An 11,500-nucleotide genomic window follows, 5' to 3' on the forward strand; every position below is an offset into this window, starting at 1 on the left:
GAAGCTTATACTTCGCCTACGTGATACAGGAAAATAACATTAAATAATTCAACTCTGCCACCAGCCACTTTCCTATCACGGAATAATTCAGCAGACAGCATGTTTACCACCTTTACATTTTCTGTACTGTTCAGTTCATCTGGATATTTACTGGTAAATTATAGGAAGGCATAATGGATCTGCAAGCGATAAGGCTGAGGGTTAATGCTGTATTTGGACTGGTTATTGCCTCTTGTAGTTGTGACACCAGACTGGTATTGAATCCCCAGCCAATTCTGGGATGACACCTTTCCAAGGTAGAGAATATTATTTCCAGCATCTCCCACCACCAGAGGAGAAATGGATTATTTATAAGGTGGTGTCTCTATCAATACATCCTGCTGCCGAATGTTTGCATTTCTGATACCATGCATTGAGCACTGCAGCTCTCTGCAACGCTTGGACCCTTCCCAAGGTGGCCAACCAAGACCAGGCACCCAGCTGGCTGCCCTGCACTGACGGGTTTTATAGGGCATCTCAAAAACAAATGTTTCATTCTCACACCTGGACAGCAGCCGCCTCTCCAACTATCTCCTACAGGGCACTGATGCCAGGCGGTTCTCTAAAAAATGATTGTGCCCAAAGAGATCCTAATTGACGCTCTCAAGCAAGTGCCCAGCACAACTGAGTGTCCCTCGTGTTGCACAGAGCAGCTTTAAAGGGATCATGCAATTTCAGTGACCTTGGAGTATGATGCCAATGGGCTCGAGCACATGGATGGGCACGGCCCCTTCTGCTGCCTGGATCTGCTGGGCAATCCAGGTTGTGCTTTGTGAGAGCTTTTCCTGGGGAAGAGGCTGTTAGCCAATGCAGAGTTTCTTCAGTTCCTCTCCCGCCCACAGCTTTGAGCAGAGGATGCAGCAATTTATCAGGAGTTTCTGCCTAACAGAGGTACAAAGGGGCCCTGTACAGGGTGTGGGAATTTCCCGCATGTTGATGAACCTCATACTGTAAAAGGCTGTAGGCCAAATCCTTCAGTCCTCACACAGACAAAAGTCCACATCGACTTACCCAAAATCTCCCTGCAAACGCCCATTCAAATCAACATCATTTTGCCTGGGTGAGTGCTGGGGGTTTGGCCCAATGGTTGTCGCTACAATTGCGCACTGGCAGGAGAAGGGGATTTACCACAGCCCCAGCACTGTGTCCTGGCTCCTCTACAGCCCCCAACCCACAATACAGCCACCAACCCTTGTTCCTGTGGTGCCACCCATGGGGACAGCCACAATGCCCCCGTCCTGCCTATGGAAGGACATAGCCCGTAAGGAAGGAATGTCCAGAAAATAATAGAAATGTAACAACGAAAAAAGAAAGTGGGCCCGTTTTTATTTGCTTGTTTTGGCCGTATCATAGCTCAGCCCTTCCTCACCATCGTGGTTCAATATTTACTGATCAAAAATATAGACCGGCTGCGAGGCACAGAGATAGCGATTATCATCAGAAAGCAACGGGCACTAAAAGAATGGCTCTTCCATTTCCAGAATGTAAAACAGACATTCAGAAGAACAAACAGAGCAGGGAAGAAACGAGGGTCATTTGCAAGTAAAATATTACCAAACAATATAACATTGGATTAACTGTTTCATGTATTTATTGTGGAGGAATATATAGAACTTTACATGAGAAACTCACGGTACAAGCAAGAAACAAAGCAGCCTTTTGAACGGCCGCCTTTTAACTTCAGAGCTCCTGTGCATGCAGCACAAGGGCTGCTCCCACTGAAGCAACAGCTCTGATTGAGTTCAGGATTGGGCCCCATGGTTTTAAACTTTCCTCCTGCAATGTCCCTTTTGGAAATATTGCAAACCTCCCAATCCAGGCACATCAATGTGCTTTGGACAGGAACGTGTGACATGGAAAAAAGAAAGCAAAGATGCACTGGGGGGCTAATGCTGAAAACTGCAAGTAAAAGAGAAAAGAAAGAAAAGGAGGGGAAAGGGAAAGCAGCACGAAGGGAGTCTGATCCTGCACCAATGTGAAGCAAAGCACTGAGCCTGCAGCACGGCTGTGCACTGGACGTGACCTGCCCCCATTTCTGCCCTTTGTTATGGTTTGCTGGAAATACTGGAGTGCAGGATGTGCTGCTCAGGGACACGCTGTGCTTCACGGAGCTGTGGGGTTCCGAACATTGGGGCGGCTCTATGCTCTGCCTTTATAGATTTTCTCCCTTCTGACATTATCTGAAATGCTCACATAATTCCTGTGAATCGCTATGTGAATTTGTGACTAGTTCACAACTTTTTCAGCAACACGCCAAACTGTGCCTGGGTCCCATTCTGAAAGGCAGAACCTGTGCAGAAACAGCAACACAAAAAGAGCTGCGGTACTCAGGCTGATCGCTGCTCCCTGCGAGCACTGCAGCCACCATTGGGATAATGAAAGCACAGCATCAGAGCTGCACCAGATCAGGCTGAGAGGTTTTGGGCTGGGTTAGCATAACCTTTGCTCTGCTTGATGCCAGGGGCTGGGCTGGGTGACTCAAGGAGTTGTCTGCAAGTCCATCTGCACTCTGTGCACAGGGAACAGCCGTATTTATTTGAGGTGCTCAATCTCTCCTTGTAAGCACATTCTTTCCTAATTAAGCAAATGTCCACTTTTGAGCTGCTCGGAAGCAGATTCTGAAGTCTTGCCTTACTGTCAGCTTCATATGTGTAGAATTCTTATGGAACCCAAGGGCACGTCTGTGGGTAACTTTGATTCTCAGAATCCTTATTGGTGGAGCAGGAAAAATCTGGAATAAAGGAGTCCTTAAACAAGAAAACCACCAGCAGGACTGAGACCCTAATATGTGGTAATAACACTAATGATGTCATTCGTGTTCAGCCATGTACATGTGGGGTTTTGCTCCTGGATGTGAATGCAGTCATATGGAGCTGTGTTTTCACAGTTCAGCCTCCCAAGCCCCATCCTGCTGCCACTGAAAGCCGTGGCAGAGCTCCCAGCTTCTCCACTGCTATCAGATTAGCTTTGTTCCATGGGCTGAAGCAATCTAATAGATACCAGGTGGCCCTGGTAGAGCCTGTGTGGTCTACAAGTAAGTGAAACATATTTTAAGGAGTCAAATATGAAACAGCTACATCACAGAACCTGCAATAACCCCAGCTGGTATTATTATCTATGGAGGACATGATCAGTATCTAAAATGTGACTCCATATATATTTATTTGATACATCCTGTAACAGATGTGTTCTGAGGTAAACTCAGCTGCATGTTAAACCACGGCAGAAACAGATTCATATTTACACTTATTTCCACAAGAACATACAGCTCTCTTGTGTTTTCACTTAAGAGAAAAAACCCCAAACAACCTTAAATTAATCCAGAAATCCACTTTAAATATGTGAGTCGGTTTGTAAAAGGACCTAGAAAAGTAAAAACTGCATGTGAACTGTCCTGGCTGCTGCTGTGATGTTTAGCTCACCCATTGCTCTATGCCATGACCCCGTGCTGTGAAATCCATACCTGCTCCAGCAGTACAAACTGGAGGGAGATGGATGGGGTGGTACCTGGGCAGCACCATGATATATATATATATTTATATACATACATCCTGTGCAATGGGTGCTGCTGGAAATGGATGAGGACTTCCCTGGTGCTCTCTGCTGGTGTGGAGGTGGGGTTCAGCCTGGCTCAGGTGAAGCTCTCTGTGCTCTGCTCTGCAGCAGTGGGTGGGGACTGCCTTGCACACCCCATTGCCTGATCCTGATTCACAGCACATGTGGAGAGTGACCTGAGTTCTGCTTGGTTTGCCCGTCTGAGCTCCCACCACAGCTCAGTGACTTAGGAACGTGCATATGGGGAGATTCCAAGCAAAGCTCAGCCCACTCCATGGAACCACCCCCCAAAAAAATCAAAGCTACTGATCATTTTCCCAATCCAATTATAGATTCTCAAACGTGATGAGGTCTACCATGGTTCCAACACAGAGGGGATGTCTCCTGTGCTATCTGCATGCTGGGGACTGGCTCTTCTGGTCTGCTCTTCCCTTGTAGTTTCCCATCTATAAAAGATGGATGCTCCATCCTTGGTGACATCCAAGGTCAGGCTGGATGGGGCTCTGAGCAACCTGATCTACCTGCAGGGGAGTAATTGGTGTTTCATTTGGTACCCAAAAACGCAGTGCTATCTCCGCTCTTATCTGCTAGCAGCCGTCCTCTTTCATCATGGATTCATCTCCTTAAGAAGCTCAAACACTTGCACTTTCCCAATGAAGATCTTGGAAAGTACGTTCAGGAGTAGCTTATTTTAACATTAATCACGTTTAACAAGACTTTTACCAGAGCGGGGAGAACGCGGAACTAATCGTTGGAAGAGCTGGTCAAGTTTATTGCAATGGGGAACTGTCGGGCAATTATGATTTATTTATTCGGAGGGAGATAAGGCGAGCATTGTTCTCTGGTGAGAGGAGAAAAAAAAAAGAAAAAAAAAAAAGAAGGAAAAAAGAAAACCAGGGCTGGTCTTAAAGTTAATGTTAGTTCCTTCCCATGCTCTTTTCACAACGGAGAGGAAACGGGGGGGGGGGGGGGGGGGGGTCTGGTAAAAAGGGGGGAAAATAAAGAAAAAGGAGAGGGAAAAAGGAACAAGGGATCTGCCCCATCACCACCGCAGCTCCCCGCGTCCCTGCAGTGCTCTCCTGGGGAGAAGCCCCGCACAGCCCGCCGCGGTCTCGTCCCGCACATCGGGAAAGCGCTCCGAGGGGCACCGGGATGCGGCCGCCTCCCCCCCACCACCACCCACCCTAGGGGCTGTTCTGCTGCTGCTGCTTTTCGCTGCGCTCCAAACAGCCCGAGCGCGGATGAGAAAATAAATAAACAGACAAATAAAAGTTAAACTAAAGTAAAACAAAGCCCAAATGTGCCCGTGGCCCTGCTCGCCCCGGCAGCCCCGTCCCTCCATTCCCCCTCCTCCCCAGCCCCGACGGCCGGGCGGTGACGCAGGGAAGCAAGCTTTCTGCGGATTCCCGTTCCCTCCGAGTGGACGGTGACTATACACAAACCGACCGGAGCTCTGCTTTGTGCAGGGGTTGCTCACCTGGTGCAGTACGGATCAGACCTCCGAGCAAAGGACTTCAATGCACAGCACATCCCGATTCCCGAATCCCCACCACCACCCCCCGTAGGGCACAGCCGCGTTACACAGTCCACATACACCTTAAATCTCCCTAAGGCATTGGATGCGGCGCACAGAGGTGAACCCAACGCGCCGCCCGAGGCCGCTCCGTGCCCCGCACCCGGCAGACTGTAAAAAGTTACGGATTTGTTTTCCCGACTCACAACTCTCCTCTCTTTGCTCCGAATTTCACCACTTTGCCTCCCGGCAAAGCTTTCCCCAAACGGTTTGAGATCGAATCGGGAACTCTGGAGCCGCGTTTCGGTCCACCCGCAGTTTAGTTGTTGTAGGACGGAATGAAACGGGATCGAACCGCTCTCAGCCCCGAGATGCCGCAGCCCCGACGGGAGCCGCCTGTGCCCCCCCACCGCCCAATTCGAGACCTCACGGCCCTGGGGGGTCCCTGCAGCCCCACCACCCCCACCTTATAGCGGCTCCGGACAACCAAACGTGAGCGCCGGTTCGGCGAGCAGAGCTCCTACCTCCGCTCGGGCACGGTTAGCGCCGCTTCGGACCTGACTCGACGGGGAGGGAGAGGTGCAGCGCGTGTTAACGTTCACTGTACAACACCGGGAGCTCCGCTCTCATCGTCCCGGGACGCGCGGAGGGACCCTCCCGAGCCGCAGCCGCAGCCGCTGCGCCCTTCGACGGGGGGAACGCGGAGCCGGGCAGCGCAGCGCCCGCAACCCTGAGAGCAGCGGGGAGGGGAAAAGAGCCCTCTTGTAAAGCTCGCGGCCGTCGGAGCCCTCAAGATAAACATCATTAGAAATCATTGTAATTGGGATTGTGAAAGCTGACCTCTGACCCGCCGGGCTACGTGTCACAACCGTGTCTGCTTTGATTCCTCGAAAGGCGGCACAAAGGAACAAGCTCCGTGACAGGAGGCAGCGGGATCTGCGATCCGGCCCGAGGGGACCGACGGGGGGAACCGCACGTGGCCTCCCTCCCCCGTGCCTCATTTGCATATGCAAATCAGCCGGGCGCGGGGCCGCCCCGACGGCGGGACGGGAGCAAGCGGGAGGGACGGAGGTGGCCGCGGGGCCCTGAGAGCGAAGAGAAACGGGGCTGCTCTGGGGCCTGAGGCGGGTAGGGAGTGGCAGAGGGGGGGGAAGACTCCTGCTGCTACCTCCGGGGAGTGGGTGTTGGAGGGCAGCTGACCATCATTTCCGATGGGTTTTCCTCCGGGGCTTTTCCGCTCGCACATCGCTCTGTCCGCCCCGTCCGGCCCCGATGCGGGCGGTGCTTTCTGACCGCAGCTCCATGCCACAGCCGGACCCATCCGAGGCTGAGGACGGGGCGGCCTCGCTCACCACTCCACTCCCTTCCGTGGGGTTGAGGATGGCACATGTGGCTCTGCCTCACCCGGGGTACACCTGTCCCCAACGAGGCCGGACCTGATCCCCTTTTCAGCTTTGCTCTGCTAACGCTCGCGGAGAAATACTAAATGCATAATTACCCTAGCAAGCCTGATTTGCTTAAATAATCCTCCTTAGGCTCCCCTTAATCTGCTCTGTATTCCCCCCGCCGTCCTTCTCTCTGCCTGGTCTGGCTCTGACGAGCTTGGTCGAACGCCGACCCCGCGCCCAGGAGGCAGCAGGTAGGCGGGGTGGGGAGCAGGGGGATGCCGGAAACCCTAGCTTTAATGTCACCTTAATGTCACCTTAATGTCACTCGAGTTCTGGGCGGGGAAATCACGCCGTGCGGGTGCCCCGTCTGCTCTGCGACCGCACAGAAGTATCCGACGGCCGCAGCTGGTAGAGATCCACTGGGAGGGCCCGGGCCCTGTTTTTAAGGAAAAGTTGACGTTTTGGTCTCTGCAGCTCCAGGGAAGTGCGGGAAGGAGGACGGAGGCAGAAATCTGAATTTAAATCGGGATTGGGATGGGGGAAGGCGATTTCTCTGCATGCCCCCTGTCCCTGACGGCAGCGAGTGGGGAGCGGGGTCACCCGGCTCTGGAAGTGCCCCCAACTCGGGCCCGCTGGGAAGGGCTCTTCCCTTTGCTCTGTGCAGAAAAATTAAGTTTATGCTTCAGTTTCATCGTGAAAAGGGAAAGGGAGAAAAGAGTGAAGAACTTTAGATGGCGCTGTGCAACATTTCAACAAACCCTCCGAACCTTCCCCTGGGCCTGCAGAGAGGAGCGGGGATCTCGGCGGGGTGGGGTATTACGGGGTGGGATCCAGGAGGTGGGGTGCAATGGGGTAGGGTGGAGGGGGGTCTGTCTGGGCAGGGCAGCCCCTGCCTGTGCCTCCAGCCGAGCTCGGTGACAGCACACTGCGGGACGGCAGGACTGAGCAGAGATAGTTTTGAAAGAAAAGAATAATAACAACATTTTTCTTAAAATAGCTTTTTAAAAAAATCAAACAAAAATCCCAGAGCCCGTTTCTCGCTGTCCCTTCTCCTCGCCTTATGGGAAAACCCCTAAAACCTCCGATGGGGTGAGGCCGAGAGGGCCACATGCTCCCCTGTAGGTGCTGGGCGCTGCCGCTCGCCCACCCTTAAGCCCATCCCCAGCCCATACCGGGCCCACTATAAGCCCGTTCTATGCTCACCCCAAAGCCCACGGCCCCACTCGGCCCGGGCACAGCCTCGGCGGGGCCGCGGGGAGCCGCACACACGGGAGAGGGGCTCCGCGCTCGGCTCTCCCCGTTTCTCCCTTCCTGCCCGCCGGCTGAGGGCCTCGGGGAGGGCTCAGAGAAGCTGCAAGCAGCAGCAGCCCCGTCTCATGTCCCGTCAGATCGGCACAGCCCGGCCCTCGGAAGCCCTCAAAAGAGGTGAGAAGCCGAAGCGAGGCGTGATGGGCTCCGCGCATCCCCAGCGGCCGAGCAAAGGCAGCGGGCCGCGGCACGGATCCTCCCGCAGCCGCTGTGTGTGGAGCGGGGCAAGCTGCGGGGCAACGCCGCGTTGGCTCCGAGCGCCCGACCGAGGGAGTGCCGCTCTGCGTACAGAGCTTCGTTCCTCGTTAAAAAAAAGGAAAACGGGAGGATGAGACCCGAACAGAATAAAAAATAAAATGATAGAAAAATAAATTTAAAAGAAAGAAAAGAAAGAAAGAAAGAAAGAAAGAAAAATATTAAAGGTCGGAGTGCTTTAAAACAGAGGAGAATCGCTTTAAAAATTCACTGCGCTGATCCACCAAAAAACAAAACGGATCTCAGCAGCGCTGTGCGTGCACAGATGTGTTTGTGCCACACACACACACGCACCGAAAGAAGGAGCCGCGGCAGCCGCGTGCTGAGCACAGCCTACACTTTATTTCAGACTACAGATTTCTGAACATAATAAAATCTTTGGCTTGGAGCGGCCGTTCAGCCTCGCAGTCTGTGGATCAGATTTATTTTTTTTTTTTTCCTCGGAAAAAAAAAATAAAAATAAGGAGAGAGAGTGAGAGAGAGAGACAGAAATTCACACACACACACAAATAAGGATCGAACGGAAGAGCGGAGGCGGACACCAAAAATGAAGAGCGACGGACGTGGGGAGGAAAGGAAAGCAACAAACGAACAAAAGAGAGAGGGAGAGAGAAGGGGAGAGAGAAACCGTCCAGCAAATAGAGATCGCTACACATATTTCTTACCTGAAATTAAATATATACAAGGTCATATGTTTGGCTATATAGAGATTTTTTTTTTTTTTTTTTTTTTGTAAGCGTTCATATTTTTTTTTTTTTTCTCGATCGCAGTCCTTATACTATGGATAGACAATAGCTCTGTGTTCGTGGCACCTGTCGGCGCGGGGCCGTCACTCGCTCTCCTCTTTGTCCTGCACCGTGGTGGTGGAATGGTTGTACAGTCCCTGGGCCATGAGGTGCAGCGCCAGCCCGTTCTTGATGCCCGTCGCCTTCTTGATCTTGGCCCGCTTGTTCTGGAACCAGATCTTGATCTGGGACTCGTTGAGGCTCAGCTCCTGGGCTAGGCTCTGCCGCCGCTGCTCCGTGATGTAGCGGTTCGCCTGGAACTCCGCCTTCAGCCGCTGCAGCTGCTCGGCCGTGAAGGCGGTGCGCGGCCGTTTGTCCTCCTTCTCCGTCTTCTTCTTCTTCAGCTTCCTGGTGCGGGGTCCTGCGGGCAGGACAACACACACCGCTGCGCTGGGCCCCGCCGCCGCCCGCCCCGACGGAACGTGGCCCGACGGGGGGAACCCGGCCCGGGGAGAGCGGGCCCCGGAGGAACGAGGCCGAGGAACTCCCTCGCCCGCCGCCGCCGAGGCCTCCGTGTAGGCCGGAGCCGCACTCCCGGTGCGGCCGTTCTTTTCCCCGCAGCGGGAGCGGTCTGAGCCCGGCACCGCGCAGCGCTCGGAGCACCCGGGCCCGGAGCTGGGAGAGGCCCCGCGGACGGCTGCGGGTACACAAAGAGCGCGGCCGCGCCGAGCCGAGCGGCGGGGATCGGGGGACGGCATGCGGATACCTCCCCGAGCCCAGAGGAAAGGGAAGGAAGGAAGGAAGGAAGGGAAGGAAAGGAAAGGAAAGGAAAGCTCGAGTGCACGGTCCCTAAGAGCCGGGAGCCGCGGCCCCTGACAGCTCGATCGCTCAATCCATCACCGCAGTCAATCAAAGCGGCTTTTCCCGAGTTTGAAGGCGATGGAAGTGTCAATAACGGCGGCGGAGCGGCCCCGGCCCTATTGCACCGCGCTGGGGATTGGGGGGGTGGGGGAGAGGAGAAACCGGGGTGCCACTGGGGGTCACCTCCTCGCCCTTATCTTAAAAATAAAAAAATAAAAATAAAAAATAAAATAAAATAAATATTTGCAATTAAAAACAGCGACTGACGGTGGCAAAACGAAGCGCTGCGGGCCCGGCTCCGGGGGGACCCTCCTGGCTCGGCCCCTCCAGCCGCCGTTTGTAGCCCTTCTTCCTTCTCCTCGCCATAAAGTAGCCCCCAGCGGCCCGACTACACGAGGCTGGAGCGGCCCCCCCCGAAAAATGGCACTTTGCCTGGGGAAGAGGAACAGGAACGGACTCCCGGGGCACCCCGCTCTCCGCACGGCCCCGGCGCCGCGCTGACACGAACGGGCTCTCGGAGGAGGATAGGGACCGCGACCCTCCCCGCGCCGGGCTGAGAGCCACAGGAGGGAAGCAAAGGGAAGAGGGACACAGGGAAGGCTGGGGGGATCCGCGCTATCCTTACCCGAGGACGGCCGGTCGGAGTACCGTGTGCAGTACACCCAGGCGGGCCACACCAGCGGCTGCTGCGAGTCGGGCTTGAGCACGGCTCCTCCATTATTGGAGCCCATGAGGAGGATGGCGGGGCTGCCGTGCTCCCCGTACTTGGCCGCCGGAGTCTCGCCGCCGTCTCCCTGCGCCTTGGCCGCCCCCGCAGCCCCCGCGGCTCCCGCGGCCGTTCCGGGATTCGCTTTGGCGGCGGTGCCGGCGGGCGCGGAGCCGTCGGGAGCGCAGTTCGAGTCCGGGCAGAGGAGGGCGGAGGAGGGCGCGTGGGGCGGCCGGGCCAGCAGCGGGTTGACGTTCTCTCTACCTGCGCTCTGCGCTCCGTCCCGCTGTTCCCGGCCGCCTCCTCCTCCTCCTCCCGTCGCAGCTCCGGTGGCGGCGGGCGGCTCCTTCTTGCAGCCGAAGTCCGGCCGGAGAATGTTGTCGATGAAGAAGTTGGTGGTGCGGGGCGGCGGCGGCGGCGGGGGGCGGCGGCGGGGCAGGGGCAGGGGGCAGGGCGCGGCGGGGGAGGCGGGCGCGGGGCTGGGGGACACCGGAGCGCTGTCGCCGTCGCTGCCGCCTCCACCGCCGCCTCCGCCGTTCGCCGGCCCCGGCGGCGCCGCGTCCCGGTGGTGGCCGTGCCCCTCCGGCGGCTCTTCCATGCTCAGCCCCCGCCACGGAGAGAGACGGAGAGGAGATCGCCGCTTCGCCGTTCGCTGCTCGCTGTTCGCTTGCTGCTTTTTTTTTTTTTTCCTCTTTTTTCTCCTTTTGCCCCCCCCCCAGCCCCCACACACAGCCACTTTACGCCCACCCCGCTTTGGCGGTGGGTGGCGGGTTAAAAATTTTCAAAAAAAAAAAAAAAAAAATTAAAAAAAAAAAAGAAAAAACGAGTCAAAAAAAAAAAAAAAAAAAAAAAAAGCACCAAATCCACTTGTTGGGCCGGAGCGGAGCTGAGCTTTTTTTTTTTCTCTCTCTCCCCCTCGCACGGATGGATCCAAAACCGGGAGACACTCGAGGGCTTCTCTCCCCTTATATATTTCCAACAGCAAAAAAAAAAAAAAAAAAAAAAGGAAAAAAAAAAAAGGAAAAAAAAAAAACCAAACCCGCGTGCAGCCGCACCGCGGCCCCCCCCGCGCCCGCCCCCCGCGGAACCCCTCAGCAGCCGCGCATGGCCCCGCGCTGCCGCCGCGCTCTGCCCGCGGCCCCGCAGCCCT

The 11,500-nt window shown here is 55.3% G+C and overlaps 1 protein-coding gene across 1 annotated transcript; it reads right to left on the bottom strand.

Annotated features, from left to right (window-relative positions):
- Nucleotides 1-8,338: 8,338 nt before the first annotated feature.
- On the bottom strand, nucleotides 8,339-11,059 carry EN1 (engrailed homeobox 1). The gene is made up of 2 exons (XM_031590489.2): nucleotides 10,270-11,059; nucleotides 8,339-9,204 (listed from the first exon to the last, which is right to left on the bottom strand). Exons 1-2 carry the CDS (start codon nucleotides 10,946-10,948, stop codon nucleotides 8,888-8,890), a joined length of 996 nt encoding a protein of 331 aa, XP_031446349.1. The 5' UTR covers nucleotides 10,949-11,059; the 3' UTR covers nucleotides 8,339-8,887.
- Nucleotides 11,060-11,500: the final 441 nt, after the last annotated feature.

This window comes from Phasianus colchicus, chromosome 7 (assembly GCF_987193195.1).
Source record: "Phasianus colchicus chromosome 7, bPhaCol1.hap1.1, whole genome shotgun sequence".
NCBI classification, from domain to species: domain Eukaryota; kingdom Metazoa; phylum Chordata; class Aves; order Galliformes; family Phasianidae; genus Phasianus; species Phasianus colchicus.